Source organism: Octopus sinensis, unplaced genomic scaffold (assembly GCF_006345805.1).
Source record: "Octopus sinensis unplaced genomic scaffold, ASM634580v1 Contig19017, whole genome shotgun sequence".
Taxonomy (NCBI): Eukaryota; Metazoa; Mollusca; class Cephalopoda; order Octopoda; family Octopodidae; genus Octopus; species Octopus sinensis.
The window spans coordinates 21,680-46,805 of NW_021836165.1; the positions used below are offsets into that span (position 1 = coordinate 21,680).

The window sequence follows — 25,126 nt, forward strand, 5'->3', positions numbered from 1 at the left end:
ACGAGTGAGTACGATGAAATGGAGCTTATTGTCCTAAGAGTACTCCGAGAGAATCACGTCCACGTGTTAGCAAGCAATAAGGAGAGATTATACTTGGTCCCTCCATCTTCTGCTCAGCAATAAGTATGGGTTGAGGGGGAATTTACTCAGAGTTCTCAGTTAACTCCACACTCATGTAGAACCGCTGCTGGAGATGGAGGGCGACCCTTGAAGGGATGTTGCCAGTTTTCCATCATACTGGTTCAACGGGGGTAAACGGCGACTGGGCAAGTAGAGAAGTGGTATTTTTTTCATTAAAAAATATCAGATATAATGCAAATTTAATTCTCAAGATTATAAAGATCAATATTTTACTAAAATGAACAATAAAATACTACAAAAACCAAAATAGATATATAGAAATTAAGTTAATTCAAAAAATCAATATTAATGGAGATTAATTAATTGATACAATGAAAAAAAATTGCTTGCAAAATAAACTTTAGCCAAGATATTTTACAAGTAGTCAATTTAATTAATCTTCACAAAAATAAAAAACCAAAAATATTATAAAAATAAAACATCGATTGCAAGAAATGATCAAATAAAAATTAGAAACAGAAATGCACAACAACAAAAGAGAACAGAATATGACGTGCTAAACACGTGTACAATTTATGAATTTAATTCAATAAGTTAAAAAGATTAAAAAAATAAAATATATTTAAAATTTAATATCTTCAGTTTGTTTGACATTAACAAAAAATATGAATTTAACCAATTAACATCAATGATAACGTCAGGTGTAGAAAAACATACCGACCTTTTTTCCGACAAAAAAGACAACAAAATCATATAATTATTACTTTAATTAACTATACAAAAATAGTAATAAAAAAGATTTTCTAATCAAATCCAACTGGATCTTTATATGTAATTTGTGTAAAATTCCGTAATAGATAGTTTGTGGAAAGACACAGCCCGCTGCTGTTCAACCTTGCGATGAGCAGCTTTCTTCCTTTCCCAATCCGCGGACAACTTTTCTCTTGTATGCAGATGACGTCCTCATTATGGATATTTCAAAAAGCCCTGCACTCTCCGAGCACCGTCTCTCCAGCTACATCGGAATGATAGAGACCTGGTGTCAGGGAAACAACTGTCCATTGCTATGGACAAGTCGGCGTACCTTGAAATTAACTCACGGCGCAAACCGAGGCAAGAACCTAAGATTCTCAGAGGACTTCCCCGCAAAGCCATATTCGCTATCTGGGCTTGACGGTAGACGCTAACTCGGAGTACTTACTGCACGTCACTCAGAAAAGGAAAAAGGCCGTTGCGGCCCTTCGCTTCCTGAGGGGTATGCATTTGGCCCTGACACTTTTCTGTTGTCTTCGCGCGACGATTCTCCCAAGTCTCTTGTATGGGTTGGAGGCGTGGCACTATTCAAACCAATTCGAAAAAATTTTAAAAAAGTATGAGAAAGATCCGACGCTATGCGTTAAAGCTAGCGTACAGATTGGATCTACGCGCGCCGCTACCCAGCTGGGCAGAGGGGAATTTCCACTATCAAGAATGTCATCCTCGATTCCATCCGAATTTCGTCGGAGTCTCAGGTGTCCGATCTTTTTGTGGATCGTGTCCGAAACTCATCAGAGAGTGACTCTAATCAAAGGCCGGCTCGTATACTCTCTTAGGACGAATCTCGGTAGAGCTCGACTGTCCTTGCAGTCGTCTCGTTAACCTCGTCCAACCTTTTCACTAAGTCTCTGATTTGCTTACATAAAAACTTTCCATTCCATTCTGTATCATGTACCAAAAAAAACATTTATATAATAAAAAAGTATCATTCCAAATTTTGTTGAGTAATCCAAAAATATCATTCCGAAATTTTTGTAGTTGACGGGATGTCCCTTTTCCCATTTGAGAGCGGCCTGCTGAGATACATTCTCTGCTTCACATCTAACCTCGTGTTTGTCTGGAAGCTAAATCAGTTCGACTCCCTCGAGCAACCATCTTGTTGTATAGACGTCAAAAATATTTCTGTACCAGTCTTTTGTTATTTACATAAAAAATTCTGTTCTGTTATTTGTCATTTTATAATATTTATGTTGACAAATAGATTTGAAATAGAATTCAAATTATTTTTTTGAATTTTCTTCAAGTCAGAAAAGTATAACCACCTAAGTCGGTACACCCAAGGCCTGTGACATAATAATTTATAAAAATAAATAACAATAATTAAATTCGTGTTCAGTTTAAAAAAAAGTCTAAAAAATATAACAATAATGATTAAAATTTGGTAGAAATTGATCATTTAGATTTTAGGGCACTAAAATACAAGATCGCCAATTCCGGGAACAAATAAATAAAAGTTTGCCATAAGAATATAAAGAATAGAACTTTCTATCAAAAAATAAGGTGAAATTCAATGAATAAAGATAAATGAGAAGATTCAAAGAAGCGATTAAACAGATTGAAAGAATAAACTAACAAGATTAGAAACTGACAGGATTGAAAGAATATATAGAAATAAGTTAATTCAAAAAATCATATTAATGAAGATTAATCTATATAATAAAACACTAAGTTGTGTGTCTGTCTGTCTGTCTGTCCGTGTACACTTATATATCTAAAAAAGGAAATGTGTAAGATAAAGAAGATGAATTCAAACTCTTCAAAGAGATCGGTCCCTTAGGAACATGAAATCAATAAAGAGGTTAAATATGATGAGATAATGAAGGTGATTCGACCTCTTCACGAGATCGGTCCCTTAGGAACATGAAATCAATAAAGAGCTTAAAAAAGATATTCATGAGATAATGAAGGTGATTTGACCTCATGATGAGGTCCCCCAAAACCTTCAAGCCAAAAATTAAAAAAAAATTATTTTCTGCGTTTTTTTGTTAAAATGAACAACAAGAAAGTCCTCGACTCACATGATGAGGTCCCCCAAAACCTTCAGCCAAAAAATTAAAAAAAATTATTTTCAGGTGATTCGACCTCTTCACGAGATCGGTCCCTTAGGAACATTAAATCAATAAAGAGCTAAATAGGATATCATGAGATAATGAAGGTGATTCGACCTCTTCACGAGATCGGTCCCTTAGGAACATTAAATCATAAAAAGCTTAAATAGGATATTCATGAGATAATGAAGGTGATTCGACCTCTTCACGAGATCGGTCCCTTAGGAACATTAAATCAATAAAGAGCTAAATAGGATATTTCATGAGATAATGAAGGTGATTCGACCTCTTCACGAGATCGGTCCTTAGGAACATTAAATCAATAAAGAGCTTAAATAGGATATTTCATGAGATAATGAAGGTGATTCGACCTCTTCACGAGATCGGTCCCTTAGGAACATTAATCAATAAAGAGCTTAAATAGGATATTTCATGAGATAATGAGGTGATTCGACCTCATAGAGGTCCCCCAAAACCTTCAAGTCAAAAAATAAAAAAAATTATTTTCTGCGTTTTTGTTAAAATGAACAAAAGAAAGTCCTCGACTCACATGATGAGGTCCCCCAAAACCTTCAGCCAAAAAATTAAAAAAAATTATTTTCAGGTGATTCGACCTTTCCACGAGATCGGTCCCTTAGGAACATTAAATCAATAAAGAGCTTAAATAGGATATTCATGAGATAATGAAGGTGATTCGACCTCTTCACGAGATCGGTCCCTTAGGAACATTAAATCAATATTTGGAAATTATAAATGAGCATAAAATAACTAATACTAGCTTACTAAATTTTGCAATATGCGCTAATAGTATGGAATTAGAAAGCTTGCACCAAAGCCATAAAAACAAATATCAAAAAATTTCTGAGAACAGGAATGAAAAATAGTGATTTAACAAAAATTGATAAAGTAAATCACAACTTGACAAAGGTAATAAAAATTTTAATCTATTTTAATAGATATTTGAACAAAGAAAAGAAATAAACAAAAGACAAATGCAGAAAAAAGGAAAAACGAATCTATACAAACAAAAATTATTCGAAAAGAAAACAACAGACAAAGGAAGACGATTGCAAGAAGTCAAGAAACAGAAGAAAGAAAAATTAACAGAAAAGAAAACGACAGACAAAGGAGGACGATTGCAAGAAGTCAAGAAACAGAAGAAAGAAAAATTAACAGAAAAGAAAACGACAGACAAAGGAGGACGATTGCAAGAAGTCAAGAAACAGAAGAAAGAAAAATTAACAGAAAAGAAAACGACAGACAAAGGAGGACGATTGCAAGAAGTCAAGAAACAGAAGAAAGAAAAATTAACAGAAAAGAAAACGACAGACAAAGGAGGACGATTGCAAGAAGTCAAGAAACAGAAGAAAGAAAAATTAACAGAAAAGAAACAAACAGAATAAGAAACGTTACAATGAGAAGCCAAAAAATCAAGAAGATCGTTATAAAGAATATCAAGAAATTATATCACGGAGGAATACGAAATTATATAATTCTAAATTATTGGGAAATCTAGGATTTAATTATAATGCAGTTAATGATTTTAAATATTTGGGGAATATCGGCACTATGTCCGATATATGTAAATTTTGTTCGGCCCTAAAATTTAAAGGGGAAACAGCAGGCATGTGTTGCAATCTTGGTAAGGTAAATTTGCCTTCCTTATCGATTCCACCAAAACCACTATTGACGCTATTAAGAAATGAATCGCCGATCTCTAAGCATTTTCTTGAAAATATTCGAAAGTATAATAATTGTTTTCAGATGACATCGTTTGGAACAACAGGTAATTTTATTTATACGGGTTATATGCCCACATATAAGGTTCTTGGTCAAGTTTATCATAGGATGGGGTCACTACTCCCAAATGCAGGTGAGCAACATAGCTTTTTACAAATATATTTTTTGGAAAATTTTGAGGATCAGTCAACAAGAAGATTAGAAACAGAACCAAAATTACGTCAATCTATAATTAACATGTTACAAAACATGTTACAAGAACATAATTCATATATTTTATCTTTTAGGACTGTTATGCGGACTACAAGAGAAAAGGACTATAAAGTAATTATTCATGCAGATAGGACACCTACGGGAGCACATGAAGGACGGTACAACATACCAAGTTCTAATCAGGTTGGGGTTTTGATAGTAGGGCAACAATATGATAAACGAGATATTATCGTTAATCATAAAGACAGTGGACTACGAAGAATTTCAGAAACACATCGTTCATATGATGCTCTACAGTACCCTCTGATATTTTCAAGAGGGGCAGATGGATATAATTTTAAGGTTATGCAGCAAAATCCACTGACAGGACAAAATACAAATAAAAAAATTAGCTGTATGGCATTTTACTCCTATAGATTCATGCTAAGAAAAGAAGAATTTAATACTATTCATCGAACAGGACAATTGTTTAATCATATTTAGTTGACATGTATGCGAAGATTGAATGAGAGACTATTATACTTTCGTTTAAATCAACGAAAACTTAGAGCAGAAGAATATATACATCTCAGAGATGCGATTATTAATGATGGTAATGTTTCTGATGTAGGTCAAATGATCATATTACCCTCATCATTTACAGGAGGACCAAGATATATGCATGAACGAACACAAGATGCAATGACATACGTAAGAAATTACGGTACTCCAGATTTATTCATTACGATTACGTGTAATCCTAAATGGCCAGAAATTATTGATAACTTATTCATAGGTCAAAAGTCCGAGAATAGACATGATATAATTGCAAGAGTTTTTAGACAGAAAATTATTAAACTGATGGACCTAATAACGAAGAGTCATATATATGGGAAGACACGATGCCATATGTATACAGTTGAATGGCAGAAAAGAGGACTTCCACATTCACACATTTTGATATGGTTAGTTAACAAAATTAGGCCCACTGAAATAGACGACTGCATATCCGCTGAAATTCCAAATCCAGAAGAGGATCTGGAATTATATGAGACCATCAGGAAAAATATGATACATGGTCCATGTGGAATTCTTAATAGGTCTTCACCATGTATGAAGAACGGTAAGTGTAGTAAAGGGTATCCAAAAGAATTTCTTTTCAATACTCAAACAGGAGAAAATGGGTATCCTCTTTACCGTAGGAGAAGGCCAAATGATGGGGGACATACAGTGACTATCAACGAAGGCAAGGAAAATGAAATAACAGTGGATAACAGGTGGGTAGTGCCTTATAGTCCACTGTTATGTAAAATTATATTAATGTATAAATATAAATGTTCTGCAACTCAATTAAATCAATTAAATATGTCTGCAAATACATCAACAAGGGGTCAGATCAGGCAGTTTTTACTATTGAAGGACGGGATGAGGTGACTCAATACATGCATGGGAGATATATTTGCAGCAGTGAGGCTGCGTGGAAAATATTTGGATTTCCCATACATGATAGATATCCTTTGGTAATGCATTTAGAGGTACATTTGGAAAATGGACAAAGAGTTTACTTCAATGAAGAAAATGTACAAGACCAAATACAAAACCCAAGGAATTCTACACTAATGGCTTTTTTTGAACTTTGTACATTAGACACATTTGCAAAAACATTATTATATTGTGAAATTCCAAGATACTACAGGTGGGAAACTACCGGTAAGAAATTCAAACGAAGGATAAGAGGAGAACCAGTGAATGGACATCCAGGAATTGTAAGTAGTGATGCATTGGGCAGGGTGTACACAGTTCACCCTAATAATGCCGAATGTTATTGTGTTAGGTTACTTCTGCATAACATCCGAGGACCGACATTTTTTACCGATTTAAAGACAGTTGATGGAGTAATCTGCGCAACATTTAGAGAAGCCTGTTTAAATTGGGACTTTTAGAGGATGATAAAAGCTGGGACGACGCATTGACCGAAGCTGGGATTTTCAATATGCCATCAAAGATTAGATATTTATTTACATTGATGTTGGCATATTGTAATATATCAAATCCTCTACAACTGTGGGAGAAGCATAAAGAAATAATGTGTGAAGATATATTAAAGAGGGATGCAAAATCAGGTTTTGACGAGGACATTTTTAATGAAGGATTACTAATTATTAATAGATCACTCGAATCAGTCATTGGGAAAAATATATGTGAGTACGGGTTTAGCGTTAACAGTCAAAATATTACAAATAATTTGGAATATGACAAATATAATTTAGAAGAACTACAAAAAATACTTAATGAAAGGGAACCGAATTTATTGGAAGGTCAATTAAGAATCTACAATGAAATAAACAGAAAGATTGAAGAAAATGATGGTAAAATATTCTTCATAGATGCACCGGGAGGTACAGGTAAAACATATCTATTAAATTTATTATTGGCAAAGGCGAGATGCAATAATAAAATAGCTATAGCAGTTGCTTCTACAGGTATTGCGGCTACGCTTTTAGATGGTGGACGAACAGCACATTCAATGTTCAAACTACCATTAAATCTAGCAAAGGATATGGAGCCAGTTTGTAATATTAAAGGAAATTCACTTATTGGGACTATTATACGTGATTGTAATCTAATAGTATGGGATGAGTGTACAATGGTAAGTAAAAGAGCATTTGAAGCAGTTGACAGAACTTTTCGCGACATCAAACATTCAGATTCACCTTTTGGTGGATCGGTGTTAGTATTAGCAGGTGATTTTAGACAGACACTGCCTATTATTCAAAGAGGAACACCAGCAGATGAACTTAATGCATGTTTGAAATCATCGTATTTGTGGACCTTGGTAAAAAAAATAAGTCTAAATGTAAATATTCGTGCACAAAAGTCAGAAACAAATTCATTCGCTAAGGTACTTTTAAATGTAGGGAATGGAACACTCGAAACAAATTCAGAAGATTTTAAGGTATCACTACCTCCAGAGTTATGCATAAATGTAAACAGACCAGAAGAATTATTAACCTCAGTTTATCCAAATCTAGAGGAAAATTACACATGCTTTGACTGGCTTAGGGAAAGAGCAATACTAGCACCACTAAATGACGAAGTACATAATATTAATTTAGATTTGCTCATTAAATTACCAGGAATGGAACGTATTTATAAATCTGTAGATGTAATTATGGATCAAGAAACAGCATGTGAATATCCTGTGGAATTTCTAAATTCTTTAGAACCGTCAGGGATGCCTCATCATACTTTAAAATTAAAGGTAGGAGCGCCAGTTGTTCTATTACGAAATCTAGAATCTCCAAGGTTATGTAATGGTACAAGATTAGTAATAACAAATTTAATGTCTAATATTATAGAAGCAACGATATTAACGGGGAAAAATAAAGGAGAAGATGTTTATATTCCAAAAATTCCAATAATTTCGGATGAATTACCATTTAGATTTAAGAGACTACAATTTCCATTGAAGTTGAGTTTCGCAATGACAATCAACAAATCACAGGGACAAACCCTTAAAGTAGTAGGTTTATTTTTAGCAAGTGAATGTTTTTCACATGGACAATTGTATGTAGGTTGTTCTAGGGTAGGTGAACGAGAAAACCTATTCATATACCAAAGATTGTCGTACAAGCAATATAGTGTATCAACAAGCATTACAATAATAAGATCTATATAATATTTGATAATTTTTATACTATAACAATCAATTTTTTATTATATAGACGAGTGCTTTTCACATGGCCAGCTGTATGTGGGATGCTCAAGGGTAGGTAGAAGAGAAAATTTATATTTGCCAAGGATGGACGGACTGCAAACATCGTTTATCCACAGGCCTTAGAATAAGGTTATATCAAAGCAGGTCGCATTTATATATCTAAATAAATTTATAGTTATTTAAGGAAACTGCGAGCGTAGCGAGCAGGGCCTCCGCAGGAGCTAGCTCGCAGTGAGCAAAGCGAACTGCTGAGCTAGTTAATTGATAAAATGAAAAAAATTCGCTTGCAAAATAAACTTTATCCAAGATATTTTACCAGTAGTCAATTTAATAATCTTCACAAAAATAGAAAAGCAAAAATATTATAAAAATAAAACATTGATTTCAATAAATAATCAAATAAGAATTAAAAACAAAAATGCACAACAAAACAACAGAATATGACGTAAACACGTGAAAAATTTATCGTATTAATTCAATAAGTTAAAAAATTTAGAAAATAAAATAAATAAAATTTAATATCTTCAGTCTGTTTGACATCAGCTTCTGTCACTTAGGAATAGGAATAGGAAGTTTTATTGGAACAGAGAAAAGTTAAAGGTTAGGGGGGAGTTTGTATAATGAAACAATAGGACTACCATCGACTTCTTCCCAGAAAAAAAAAAGACCCCCTCAAGTAAATTTTTTTTTTTTTTTTTTTTTTTTCTTTTCTACCTCTGCAGGTACGTCCCAGTGACAATTGAGTTGGATTTATAACCACTTATAGCTTTTTCGACAGTTTCACCGACCATGGAGGATTTACTTTCAAGCCACAGGGGGATTGGATCTTCAACTTTTTGGTGGTAAGCAAGCTTCAAAGCGAGCCTGCGAGACTTTTCAAATTCTGTTTGACAGTCTGTTTGACATCAGCTTCTGTCACTTTAAAAAAACAAACATAATAACACATAAAGAGAGTTAATACAAATTAGAAAATTATGACTTGCCAAAAACAGGCTGCACCGCAGATAACAAACAAATTACTTCACAAGATTGCTATAGATACCCTCTAGTACAGCCACCTGGTTTCCCGGTAATCATTGGTCTTCTTTCCGACGAGATTCCCGATGACCGAAAGAATCCTCTTCCCCGCAGTCCAATTCACGCGACTCGTCTCCACAGCAATTAGAACAAAATGGGATGCGTCAGGAATCGACGCGTACTTCCTCCGCTTGTTTTTTCTTCGGCCCGACAAGACGCTAAGCCAGAGCACGACGCAGACTGAGTAACGGTTCCCTGAGCAAAGGTGTCAGCACAGGTTACATCCCAAACGAGACACTCCCTTTGCTGTGTAAGAATACCGTCATTCCGTCCGGACGCTTGCCGTCTCCGCGATCAAGACCAGTGAGCTTCAGAACCGAAGGGAAGGCTGCGACATTAAGTCTTAGTTTGACGACGTTGTTCAAACTGGAGTGTCTCGAGGTACGTCCACCACTTGACCGACAAGAAATAGGATGGAGGTTATCCGAGACTATCAACTGCCCACACTTGCATGGGTGGGGCTGGCAAAGAATGATTCCGAGTCATAAACAGGTACCGAGTCGAACTAACTCATCATCCAAAAGTATCCAGCCGAGGATAGTGGGACGGCATTTAACCAGTTTAACCAGTGTGTTGCAGTGGAGAGAAATCGAGAGTGAAAGAAAATTCAGTCAGTTCGAAATGTTAAGAAAAGGGAAAAAGAACAGAATTCACAAAATTTCTCGATTCCGAGAGGAAAGCAAAAATTATTTTAGCAACGTTCTCCCTGATCTGATTTCCACGTCAGTTCGGCGTTGGTGTCAGAAATGCCTGTGAAGCATCTGCCTACGGACTGAGGGAACTGGCCAAAAGCCAACTCCCAAATCTCGTTTCTCGTTAAGCTTGATGTGTGCAACGCCGTCAACAGTGTTTGCAGGGATCACATCCTGGAAGTCATTTACGCCCGTTGATCGACCGATTGTTTACCTATCTTACGCGTGTCCCTCAAATCTTATTTGGGAAAAATTTGCTAATCTCAGTGTCTAGTCTAGTGTTTAGCAGAGGGATCCATTAAGCTCTTTCCTATTTGCCCTCGCAGTGAACCATATTGCCCAAAAACTGTCAAGCCCGCTCAATTTCTGGTATCTTGACAATATTACCTTGGGTGGTTTGCTTGAATCCATACGCAACGATGTTGATGATATTATTTAGGGTTTTTGCCGAATCAGGCTATTCCTTAATCGGAATTCATTTGGGGGTTCTCCCGACTACTCTCTATTTGATTAGGCCTTCGCATCCCTTTCTGAAAAGGTTGTCGGTCTCAGATCGACAGATCTGACAAATCTGGTTCTCCTTGGTTTGACAATCTCTAATGGAAGAATGTCCAGTGCTATCCTAGATATTAAACGTGAGTTAATTCTGACTCTAGAACAAATCTCAGACGTTGAAGTACATGTCCGAATAGTGTAACAAAGGGTGAACGCTACGTGACGGAGTTTAAAAAAGAATGTTGTATACGCCCAATAATGAACATTTGGGTTAATTACTAAAAAGATCAAAATAGTATGTAGATAGAAATAATTTTAATTCAAAAACCCATAAAAATTTCAAAATAATAAAAAATCAAAATAATCAAAATAATTAATTTAAAAGAATCAAAATTGACTTGTATCAGGATTTCTTTTATGGTAATTCAATTATTTTTGTATTCAATTCAATTATTTTTGTATTCAAAAATGGGAGATTTCTTTTATATCGGACAACCCCTGAGGGTCGCTTACTCTGCCTTTAGAGCCCAATTTCTTTCAGAACCATGTAGCTTTATACTGTGGCCTAAAAGCCAATGATTATCCATTTGTCTTAATTTGGATGCTAGATATGTGTATTTTTTACGTTTCAAATAACAAACAATAATAGTTGAATAACTTGAAGCACTTATAGTTTTGAAAGTGGTTTGTTAGATTGTGCTACATCTAAATACGACTATATTCAGAAAGATCAATTCAAAACTAGCATGTATTGAGGCCATCAATTCTAAATTTATGGAGTCTATTTTGGATAATATTGAAAGAAGCTTTAAAAGAAGCGAGTTTATACTACTCGCAAAAATTTAAGTCACTTTCTAGTAACTGATTACAAGAAAACACTAATTATAATAATTAGAAGTAAAAATTAGTATCCCGACTCTAATAAGTCCACATAATTTAACTTTTTATTTCACCTGCTTCAATGTGGATAGCCTATATCAGTAATTTTTTAACGTAGGCGATATCGCTGAAATGGGGCAATGAATTTTATGAGACAGTGCGGTGGATTTTTAATTTAAAGCGTATGATTGGTAATAAAAATTTTAAATATATTCTATTAAATTTTTACTAATTCTTAGATATTTTAACATTATTTTCGATATAAACTTATTCGCAACTTTTTAAAAGTAAGAAGAAAGTGACTGTTTTATTATTGCAAGTGGGTAAAAATTCTTTCTTTTATTAATTGGGAAATCTAAATCTCCGAGGTGTCTGAAAAATTTCAATCTAGGAGATAATGAAGTTATTTATGCATCTTAAAAAATTTATGGATGACAAAGAATTTCGTCGTAGCGCTGACCGTTTCCCTTTAGGCTTAATGATGTGGTGAGCCGCGCCCTGCATCTGCAGGATTCTCTAATGTGTTGGAACCATTTGGGTGAATCGAAAGCGCCCAGATGGCACTAAATATTTCCCTTCGATTACGGGAAATGCCTTTCTAAGACGCGACATGTTCAGAAACTTTCTCTTCCGATAATCTGATCTCGCAGTTGCCAAGCTTGGCTTGGCGCAAGACACATGAGCTCGCAAAATTAAAAAATACTCATCCCGGCTAGAAATCACATTCTTGCGCCAATAGCTGTAAAGACATCCGGGGTCATCAATCCGAAATCGCTTTCTTTTGTCGGCTGGGGACGAAAACCGCTGAGAAAGAAAAAATCCCAACGAGACTCGTGATTTTCTCCAAACTGCCAGGTCGTCTTATGCGCCGGAAGTTCAATATTCGTTTAGTTGTGATTTTTTTGTTTATATAATCACATTTTCTTTCAAAAGAATTTTCATATAATTTTATAGTTGTAATTTGAAAAATTAACTATTACTACACATGTCATCTTCGTTGCGTCGTGATCTTAAACTTTCTCAAAAATTTGACATAATCAATTTGATTATCCAAGGAGGTCAAACTCGTGCAGTTCTATCTGCAAGATTAAGTTTTCTCGGTCTCAAGTTTCACGGATTTTGAAAATTAGAGTAGAAATTGAGGACGATGAAAATGCCATGCCCGTGAAAAACGCCAGTTCAGAAGCTATGGGTTCATGGAGATTCACACGCAGTTTCTTACTAATAGCTATTTAAAAAGTAAAATGGATATGGACAACTTTATGAAGTAGAAAAAGCTTCCTAAGCCTCTTCATAAGGCTTTCCAGTATAAATGTTAAGAAATTATCGATGTTTACTGTAAAGCGATAATCATCTCAACTGTAGTTTTTAGTTCTTAATTAAACACGGTGTGAAACATCTGCAGTGTATTATGTCATGATTCTTTCTCTTTAATACTGAAACATTCATTATTTTCTCGGAAACAAGTTTTTAATCATCCCAAAAATATCGGAAAACCAAATAATTTTTAAAAACTAAAAAGGTAATATTTAGGACAGATATTATTCAATCAATTTTGACATTAATTTTCACTTTGCAGAAGATGGTACGAGCCCATAAAATTAAGAAGAAATTTTGAAACGATACATTCTAAATATGTCCATCGTTTCTTGTCATTAACGTTGATTTGCCTGTTAATTTTACAGTTGAGATAGAAAAATGTCGAAAACGATCATTTTTTCCATCCCATTAAAAACAAAACTCAATGATAACAAGAAAATAAGTTTCAAAGTAAATTTTTGAAAAGAAATTTTAATGTTTTTTATTTGCTCCTGTGTTTGATATTTGGAATTGTGGAGAAAAAATTATAGCGGAAGGAATAATACAAAAAATAATACTGAATGGGTTGATGTAAAAGCATCGACAGAAAAAATAATAAAGCAATTGGATTCAACGATATAAATGTCAGCGATTTATTTGTTAAATTCCAAATTTTATTAAAATTATCGAATATGTTTTTGCCTACCTGTCACTATTGCTCCTGTAGAAAGATCGTTTTCCATCAAGAATTCCACTTGGTCAAAAGAAAGAGATCGAATGAAAAAAGAAACCTTCAAATCATTTTAGAATTGTAAATTGAACATTCGGATGCCGTGGATTGATTTTTTGAAATAATCAAAAATTTCTAGATAAGTTCATTCAGTTCAAAAATATAATCGAATTTCTTAGTTAATTTTAATTAAAGATATTTTCTTTTTTCTCTGTGAAATTTTTTTGGCAAGCCTCAGTACTGCGATATTACTGACGAAATCGTAAAGAACGGACAACTTTCCTGCCAATAAATTGTATTTATGACATTTCTCGACATCGACCTGCTTAAGGCGGTTTTGGAAAGTGATTCTCATTTCGATGAGAGAAATTTTGTTCTTAATTTTGTTGTACACAAATATGTCAGGCTTGTTGCACTTAATATTCGTGTCTGTAAGTATTTGAGAATCGATTCGTATTTCGACATTTTGTGATTGATTGGAAAGAATAACTCTTCAATTTTTTGACTTTGCGGATTGCGTACTTCCTACATAGATGCAGGTGAATACATCTTACGACTTCGTTATGTCATAATCAGTAATAATATTGTAGTCCCGATAGAACAACAACAAGAAACCCTGCCGCAAGATGAGAACGGAATGTTAACATCTCGCTTGGGCCAGCCACATAAGATCAAGACAGAGAGAGAACATGTTATTAGGAAACTAACTAATCCAGAGGAAGACGACCCGAACGAAGACATGTATTTCTGCTCCATCTAATTTTTCTTTTCGAGTGTGGCTGAAGTAGACATCCGGTTCTGCAGTGGTGTATCATTGTTGACGGCGTCACTCGTCAATCCGGGGTGCATGTAATATGCATAGAACCTTCCGCCGAAATGATAACAGTGAGATTCGAACACAGGAGCTTTGGAAAACTACTAAGTTCTTCAGTCCTTAAATAAGGTGTAAGTAAAATTCAGAAAAATTACCTAATTTAAATAAATAAAATACATTCAGGTAAGTATTTCGGTTTTAAAACATTTACAGTCAGATCGAGGCTATACAGCGCAGGGATAGACAATAAAAGTCCCCGATGACCGAGTCAAGTAGGAATCTTAGGGGATATCCTTCTTGGGCACCACGATATAAAAGAACGATTTTATTTTTAAAAACAAGCGAGGTTGTTAAGTCATAAAGAGATCTACTAGATGTGCTATCTCAGGGTTTATTGCGATGCAGGTCTGAATAATTCGATTTTTCTTGACGTTGTTAAAAGCGTTTTTGAAATCGAGTTTAATAGCGACCAGGGGAAAAACATGAGTTGATTTGAAGAAATTACGAGCTACGTGTATTGGGTTTAGCATTTTTTTGAATTTCCAAGTTCTCTGCGGATTCATCACGTGCTTTGGGAAAGCTTTGGCTGCAAGTCTGCGGAAATAGTTTCCAACAGAAAAGGACTAATATCATTAGCCTTTTTTATCAATAAAAAAGTTTGCAGAGAAAAAAAGATCACTGGCTAAGGGAGGAATGTCTTCAATTCAAATTCGGTTGACCAGACTGGTGATGACCGAAAAAAAAGAGAAAATGTAAAGTCCTTGATGTGTTTAAGTCGTAAGCCCCTGAAAATTCTTTCTGATTGATTAGATAAGTAAACAAATGTCTTTGATTGTATGAGAAAGTGGAAGTAAGTCATTGGGGAGGTTCCATTTGGTTTGCCTTTTATAAAGAGAGAGCATCAGCTAAGCTTTTAAAACAAAAACTTCATTCATAATTCTACGGATAACTGGGCGGATTCGTGTCTGTGTTTAATGAGCATACTCTCCTGCATAACCGACTGAATATGTGTCCTCGTTCCTTCTTTAATAAATAACTTATTAATATGACTTTTAAAGAACGTTGAGGCAAGTCCATCCCATGTCAAAACAATCGGAACAATCTTTACTTTTGATTCATAGAGGACAAACAGTTAGTTTTTAAGAAGATCTTATTTGTGAAATTTGTGCCAATTCAATTTGCTCTAAAACGATCTTGTGAGGTAATGTTCACTTTGATTAAATAAATTTGTTTTTTGAAGCACAGCGACTGAAATTCACTGGAAAAGCCAGCTCTTCACCTTCGGTTGATTGTTTTTTAGGAGAAATCTTTTCATGGACGATCCGATAAAACTTAGGAATCTCGAATTTATAGATTTATATTATATATTAAATTTTGTGCTATAGCATAATGATGAATTAGCAATTAATTATGCAGCTCGATTTCCTAAATGTAATATCCGGAACTCTAACTGCAAAGAATAGAAATAACAAAGATTCAAAACTCATTTCTGAATTATAAAGAGTTAAAATTCTGATTGTTTCAAAATCGGGTAAAAATGGGTTATAATTATGTATTCCCAGATTAGTCAGTTACCATAACTTTTCTAAGTAGTATGTAATTACGCCGGGCATTCTCAAAGGGTAGGAAACGGTGGGTGGTCTGGGACAGGTTAAAAAGTGTAAAGAAAGTTGTGATATGATTAGAAAAATGAGAAATTTGAATTAAAAAGTAAAAAAAATAGTTACTTGAAAATAAATTTTTTCCAATTATTTATATACAAATATATTTTAAATTCAGAATTTAAATTTTTAGAAAAATGATAATAAATTTTAATAACAAAATTATTCAAATGCATTACGAATTTTGTTCTAATACTGTTAACATAGAAAAGCTAATGACTCATGAAAAAAAAGTTTGGGGAGATAAAGTATATTGTCTATTTTCAAATTTTTATAGAATATTATAACATTTTGTTTATCATTCAAGAATATTTCAGAAAGATTTGAGCCATTATGCCACAAATTTCGAATAAAGAATTGGTGTGAAATTTTCAAGATTAAAAAAACAAAAATTAAACCTCATAATGAACTAAATAAATTCGAGATTAATAATAATACAAGTATTTTTACATATACTTAATTTTAGAGATAATTCCTCCCTATTTTTGTATTTATGAAGACAGACATGACTTAGTAAACTTTGTTCTCAGTGAATTTTCAGCACACAGCCCAATTCAACTCAATTCAAACATTCCATTTTTGTTCGTTTTTTAATATTTATTTAGAAAAAATATTGTTTCGATATTATTACATTATTTTACTATTGATACATCCATATTTGTTTTAAAGAAACTAATATCAAATCCAAAGTATATGTTTCCTTTATGTTATTATGACTGCGAACTTCTAAACAAAGCCTTTCATAATCTTCTTTACCGGAAATCAGTAATAATTACAGTTCAAAAAAATAGAACAAATATTTGCATATATTCAAAGAATTTAATGAGTTGAATTCTAGTTATACTGATTGGACAATTTTCATATTTAATCTGATTCCTTTTTCTTATCTGGTTTAATAAATAATTAATTTTTTAGTTAAGAGTAATTGATGCTTATTTTATGTATGGAGTAAAAATAATCTTCAAGTTTGGAATTTCACTTTTTTTGATTTTTATTAATTCTGAAAGTAAAATATAAATTTATTAAAATCCAGAAAATGACTTTGAGATTGAACAAATGGAAATATTTTATAGTTCTTTTAAATTTCATGATCTATTTAAGGTTATTTCAACATATTTCTTACATTAAATTAGATTGCATATTCCTTGAAATTCACAGATGAAGACATTGAAAACGCATTTGTTCAAGATAATACTATTTTGTTGAAATCAACTAAAATTGATTATATTGAAGAAAATATACAAAATCTAAATTCCAAATTATAAATGTCAATCAAGTGAATATTTATATTTATACTGCTTAGCTTAAAAAAACTATATTCACATATGCCATTTAGAATTGGCTGTAAATCTCCCCAGTTAAACTTCTGCACTGATGACGATGGATGGAGTTTTCAAACTTTTTATAAAAAATTAAAATACATCAAGAGTCTATATTTTATTCAAAACTAATAAAACGAGGTAATTTGTCGAAAAATAATGATTAAGAGCTTTGGGTTTTCAGTGGATGTAAATTAGATATTCTAATGACTGAAAAGTGTTTATCAGGGAAATGGAGAGAAACTTTCGTGTTTAGACTAAATCCAAATTTTTCTGTACATCATGGTCAGAAATAGAGAGTAATCAATGTTTTTTGTCTTGAATTCTGAATATTTTTCTGTAGGCGATGGGTTTGAATATTAGTTTTCACAATTAGTTCTATTGAAGCTATTTTTATTTTTAATGATCTACTTTCGGGAACTACTCATAGTTGTCTTACGTTCAATAATCCTCCATTGGCTTCAAATGAATTTTCATGTATTAAAATCGAAATTATTGGATTTAGTTAAAATACCATTTTTTGTTTTATTCTATATATTTTGACTAAAATAATAAGCATATTTCGAACACATATAAAGTTCGTATCGTAAATACTGAAAAAAGAGAAAAAATGTAATTTAGAAACATCTGATATAAGAAAAAGACAAGAACTGTGTGGAAAATAAGGAATTTGTTCATCTTTTAAGTTTATTCAACGTGAAGAAGAACACCTCAATCGGAACTATTTTTATCGGTTCCTGAACGTTGTGTTGCGTTTTTTAAAAAGTCTCCTCATTGATTTCCAACCTGAATTTAATTTCTATCACTTAATTTTTGATATTTAGATCCCGTCGTTAAAGAATTCTGGTACTCTCCAGAGTTTTTCTATTTCAATACACAAGTTGACTAATAAATAAAACAATAAACTAATTAAAGACTTCACGAGAAGCTCGACCAGCCTTGCGAATATCAAACCCATTCCCTTGGATGATTGACTTTCCAAGAGCCAAGATGACTCTCTTTAGTCGTGTCGTATTCTTGATATCCGTCAACCAAGCAAGCGAAGGAAACAAAGCGTCTTGGGGCCAAAGATGTCGAAGGACTGCAAGCGATTGGAGTAAAAATATGAATTTGAAAGGTGGCCGTACTTGCGATCCTCTGTCCGCCTCTACGTGTGCTGAGGATCGACAGCCGCCCGAATGTGTCTGAGCAGGTAGAATCTTAAATAAAAGATTTTTCCTGCACGTATGGAAACGTGGACAGGCCGTATAGGAGTTTGCCGTCTTCTTTATCCAGGCTCGAGGGAAATTGCGATGCTCAAAAAATTTTTGTCCATCAGATTCTCGATGGAAGACCGAGAGGAAGAGCCTTTCACCAAGCACCACTGCCTTGACAGCGAACTCCAATGGAGACAAGCGAGTCGGTATTGATTGGAGACGGAAGCCAAGTCGTTGTATATTGATTTTCTGTTTTATTCTCGAAATTAACGTAAATAATAAAAAGATGTTAGATACAAAAAAAAAACAACTTTGTATATTTATCAGAAATTGTGGACTTCTTTGGAACTACGGGAAACGTTCTGACGGGTTGACTACGTTCCTTTTCAGGAGAGGTAGGTCATTTGTTTGGAACGTGACCTATTTGGATTCTTTTTCCGAAACGCTGTTGTCATAAACAGCATGAGGAAGAGATTGAAATACATAGTTTTTTCTGGCGCTTACGAGTTCGTCCCCCTTGTTTTTGAGACCACTGGCGTGGTCGGTAAGGAGGCCTAGAGGTTGTTGCGTATGCTTGACAATAAAATTGCCTTGAAGAACCATGACCGGAGGGAGGCGAGCTGGCTCGGTATCTATTATACGTGGGAACTGCCTCTCGATCCGCAGTGCGTCTTCGTCGGACTAGTTTCTGATTTCATTTTATTAAAAAATAAATATTGACATTAAAAAAATTAAATACTATTTAACTTTGATTCATCATTGCGGTCAATATATTAAGTCTATTAAAATGATAGACTTGTATGTTATCGTTAGTTTCAGTTTAAAACTATATTTGGTCTAAACTCCAAATTTATTCATAAAATAAGCATTCATTTAAAATAAGCATGTAATCAAATATAATTTCTAGTCAAAATTGAAATGACCTCAATTATCCAATAAGGAATCACGATCCTTTTGTCGTCAATATATTACTAGATAAATAAAAGTATACAAAGAGTTTAATAATGAATTTGTATTTGAAGATTATTTTTGATTTTTTATTGGATAAAATATGATTAGTTATTTCCTAAACTTAGTCCAAAGAATATTGACTCTATTAAAAATGTCGCCGGCAATTTGACTAACTCACGTTCTCAGGCACAAGAAAGCGGTTTTTAATTTTCCAGCAAATATTTAGCCGACGATGAAGACTATTTTGGTATAGTCTCTAACCATGGGCTGTACCTTTCCTATCAACTTCTCAGATTTGTTGAGATCAAAAAACTTCAGCGAAAAGTTATATTTTATTTAAATATTTCAGTGTCTTGGGATTTTAAACTATTTCATGTCTGTAGAACGAATCATCACAATTTCAGACTCCTGCGTGGTCGTGGGTGAGGACAAAGTTTATAGTACATGGTTTGTAGTTACCGAGTGCTCATTTGTAGTACAACTGGCCGTAAAAATAATGAACACAGATTAGAAACATTTGATTACCTTTATGACTCGCCTCTTGACTACATGTGTTTTTAATAATAAACCGAATGAGTAGGGTACATGAAGTAGATTTTATGGAATTTTCTGACATCAAAAGTCACTTTGACTTTTATGTGGAACAGGATGGGGTTCTCCACACTGTTGATTCGCGTGGGATGTACGTAGTATACGACGAGGCAATCAAAATCAACAAGTATTGTAAATAACTCTAAAAATAAAGTAAACTCCAAAAAGAGCTTTTGTCAGTAGCTTCTTACTATTTGAGAGAAAATATTCAATTCACAGAGACAGAAAAATTCGGTACGCGTTTAAACATTATGCAGATGAGTCCTCATATTGTGGAGGAGTTTGAGAGAATTGATCGATTCGAGATTTTATACGACATTTGGCAGTGTGAATGGAAGTACTTACAAAGCAAATTGAAAGTTAAAAACGTTCGAGTATATGTTAGCTCGTCGATTTCTTCTTTGAAGTCCTTCTCAACTCATTAGACAAAAAAGTTATTAACAAACTCAATCAAACGATAATTGACAAAATATATGAACGACCCCGTTTTGACGGAGAAGAAGAATATTTCAAACAAATTTACGATATAGAAGAAGAGTGCAACGAGAGGTATTATCGGTTGATGGTCGGGATTGGTCTTGATCTGGTTAGATGCTGAGATTAAAAGTATTTAGGTAAAAGGACAAAGACGCTTTGACTCAATGTTCAAAGACTCAGCCAGTTTATTAGGAATCAACTCTAGATCAAGCAAATTTGAGGACGACCTTGTGTCAATAAATTATGGAAGGTAGTGTTTATCCGTTTTTTCTGGCCCGCCATATGTCCATTTCATTTTTGTGAGTTTCAGGAGAGTTTAGCTGGGTTTTTGAATGTGGAAGAATCGTTCTGCTTGTTAAAACTTGTAAAATGAATTGCCTATAAAATAGGATTTAGAAAAGCCCATTTCTAAAGATTCAATTCGTTTTCTACAAGCACATATCAGTATAATAAAAGAAATGCAGTCACTGTGGAGTAACTGTGATTTATACGAAGGATCCATAACCAACATTTCAACTAATGTTTACTTAATTATTTATCCAGGTCTTTAACCCTATTCTTGACAATCCAATATTTGTCGGTAATTTTGCTGCTAAAATATTTAACGAAAAATCAAAAGAATGGTTAAGGTTAATTTGCAATCTATTAGAGGTTAGAGACTTGTTTTACCTCTAGAGAATCAAAATCAGGGACAACTTTATAAAACTAATTCAAGAAAAATACGTGCTGATGAAAGTTTAGCTTACATTATTTTATCTTAGGATTACAAGGAAAACCTTCTGGCAAGTAAAATAGACGAATACCATCTCTACATGCGATACGTGCAGTTTGATTACTACTCAGATGGTCAGAAAAACGGCGGAAAAGACGAGATTGACCAGTATTTGACTTAGCTTAATTTTGTAGATATTCCCAAGAAGGTAGGTAGGTCTTTGCATGAGGAAATCGACAACGTCCACCTAAACAGTTTCGACCTTACTACGGTCGAGGGAATAAAAAATGTATTTAGAAATATAAAATGTTTTAGCTAATTTTTACCTCGGATTTAGAGAATATGAGATCTGCCGAGTTGGTCGAGACAGTCAACTGCAATTTGCTATATGCCGCTCTATTATACATGAAGACTTTTTCCTCTAAAAGTGAAAAGAGAAAATCGTAAAAGTAAATTTGATATGAAATAGAATTTTTGGAATGTATGATGCCTTTTCTTCTAAAAATGGTAATGATAGCTCGGAGATGACTTCTTTCAAAATTAAAAATTTAAACCCATCAAGCAATATCTTTTACAAATTTCTAGAATTTATTTCAATTCAACTTCTAAAGGTTAGTTGTAAATAATTATAAACAAAATTAGAGACCCATAAGAGACAAAATGTTACAGGATTTTGCAATAAATTGCAAACAAAAGGGGATCATTATGAGCAATGTCGAAGAATTGCAAAAGAATAAAAGGTATATCAAAAATACCGGATTTTAGGAATTTTGTTATCATTTTTTGCAGCTCGTTGCAGGAAAGAGTAGATGAACTTCTCCTTAGATCAGGAATTTGCACATTTTATCAGGAAATTTATGAATTACTTGAAGACTTTGTGGCCATTAGGTTGATGTATTTTATTTTTATTTTAAAGAAATGGGTATTTTTCAACACATAGTGAGTCGGAAGACAACCAAAGTGAAGAAAATAACAAAATCTGGTTAAAATAAAATATTTATTCAGCAGGAATACAAGAGAAAATTCAGTCATTTCTCCCTGTGGAAATAAAATTGGGAATATATTTTATTTGCCAGATATTCCTGAAATATTAAATTTATATCAAAATAATCTAAAAAAAAAAGATTTGCTTGAGAAACATTTTCAATTGATTGGAAATCTTTATGGACTTGTGAGTTATCTGTGCATTCTGACAACATTCAAAAAACATTTATTCACTAAGTATAAGAATAGGAACGAAGTAAATTTTGCTACTTGGGGAGGGCAAACAGAAATTGGTAGATAGTTAAAAAATGAATTTTTATAGGAAAAAATTTGCATGAACTACAAAGATCAATCGACCAATTAAGGTTGAAAGAAAATTCCATCTCAAAAACAATCGAATTATTTTTATTATTATTATTATTAGAACCAAGATCACCGTCCAAAACATAAAACATTTAATCAGGTGATCCGGCTTATCTGAGGAGGGTCCTCAGCTTTGCCGGTGCTCCTCCCTTGTCCCGGCACAATTCTGTGAGGGCGCGGCGCGTGGTGTTTTAGGCCCTGTAGCCCCGAGGTTTCTTCTCAAGATTTATTAAATGGGGCGATGAGTAGATGTTCGTTGGTCCCTGCAGTGCTTTTCGGAAGCGATCTTGAGTTTCTCGATTTTAGTGCGGTTCGTTCCACTGATAAACCCTCCCACGCCTCACAAAGCATAGTAAGGGAGGGTTCGATGAATTGCCGGTATAAGGCTTCGTGCGGGAAGAAGCTGATAACTGTCTGCATTACGAAGAAACATTTCAAGATGTTCAGTTTCTTCATGCACCTCGTAGTAATATTATCGACTTGTTGAGAGAAACACATATGACTGTCGAAGTCATCCGAGGATTTTCTGAGATTTTTTGAAACGGGATTTCCATGTTATTTAGGTACAGGTTCATCACCGTTTTACCAAGCTTCCTTGCTGAGGTCATAAGCGTGGTGACGATTTTTCCGGACTCGAGGAAATATCATTTTCCTAAACACTAAACGTCCTTCAATCTCATTAAGGAAGATTTATCAGGAAATCAAGTTACAATTCCGTTTTTATATTTATAAATGATTCAACAGATACTGGCCCAAAAAATGGATATCATTAAATTCGTCTGAGCGAATTGAAGAAATTGTCTTATTTTAAATGTAAGTTAGAATAAATAACATGTAGGGGAATCAAAACAAATCCTGAAAAACGTAGGACATCATACTTATTATCATTTGAAATGTCTTTTTTTATGGATTCCAACGTATCTCGAGGTCTGTTATAGTTAGTTTTATACATTTATTAGAGAAAAGTTGCATGGAGTCATCACAAGCGTGTTTATACTTCTTGATGAATTGCTTAAACATGGAAATACGATAGGAACATGTCTTAGTCTTTTTGATGATAATCCCAAACTTGTTAAGTCACTGACATTGGAAGATCAAGAGTCATTCAGTGATCAGTTTTGGACAAACAATAGTCACAGTTTACTTAAAAAGCCCTGCGCTTTGGACAAAGTCGTTAATTCAATTGAAAGCCTTTATTTACAAAAGATTTTTCCTCTGATGGCTTTGAAACAGATGAAACTTAGAAAACGCTGGCTTTTTTACAGAAATGCGAGCATTGTAACATTCCTACCAGACGAGTAGATTTGAAAAAAATTGTTAAAAATTAGGAATATTTACGAACGTGAAATAAGAGAACCTATATTTGCTCTCATCCCCACTTCTAAAAAAATCAATAACCACGGATTCTTCAGTTTGTATCCAAACCAAACCGCAGACAACATTTCGTCATTCGAACTACTTTTTAAATCAAAAGAAGTATACATTAATCAATAAAATTTCAAGATTTTAGTCTTATTGGAGAGGTTGGAGTGTCTGTGTATAGAGGAAATAACCAAAAGAATCCAAAAACAGTTCGTATTAGCATTAGCGGAAAAGCAGCGAAGCGAAGAGACTCTTCCAGTTGATTTATGGAGAAAGAAAGTTAAGCTGTAAATATTTATACATTTAGGGCGTCGAAGAAACCCTAACACTAAATCGACCTAATATTATCGAAAAATTGTGCGAGAAAGTGTTATTAATAGCAAAGACCGATGAACAGAATCAATTGGTTATAAGCCAAAGTGAATTAACAAACATTCTCCAAGATGCTAAAAGTCAAGTTTTTAAAAGAGAAAGAGAGAATTTTGAAAGGTAAGGATATTTTTAAATATCTGTAAGTTATACAGCATACTACCAGACATTGTTGAATTATCACAACATTTTATTGCAGTCAAGAGAACAAGTTCTTATTTTATAACCTTTTTACTATAAAGGAGATTAGCAAATTAAGATACGAACTAAATTTAAGAGAAGCTTCCTCTAAGACGGAAGCACTGCTTAGTCTTGCCACATTGACACACTCTCAGATATTAGGTTTGTACTAATTGATTTAAAATAGAAAATAACTCTTTGAGGTTCCGAATTGACTATTTGGAGACAAAGCTTAAGTCCACTCGACAAATGGTGGAGAGCGAGTTTTCCGAACATTACGGAATGGCTGTGAATAGGCTTCTAAACGCATATAATAATCAATCTGCTGCTCTAAATATATATACGTGAGTTCTAATAGTTCATTATAGATTGGATTATGA

The 25,126-nt window shown here is 33.7% G+C and overlaps 1 protein-coding gene across 1 annotated transcript; it reads left to right on the forward strand.

Annotated features, from left to right (window-relative positions):
- The first annotated feature begins 6,870 nt into the window (after positions 1 to 6,870).
- Positions 6,871 to 17,507, forward strand: LOC115231974 (ATP-dependent DNA helicase pif1-like). The gene is made up of 2 exons (XM_029801853.1): positions 6,871 to 8,400; positions 17,376 to 17,507. Exons 1-2 carry the CDS (start codon positions 6,871 to 6,873, stop codon positions 17,505 to 17,507), a joined length of 1,662 nt encoding a protein of 553 aa, XP_029657713.1.
- The last annotated feature ends 7,619 nt before the right edge of the window (positions 17,508 to 25,126 follow it).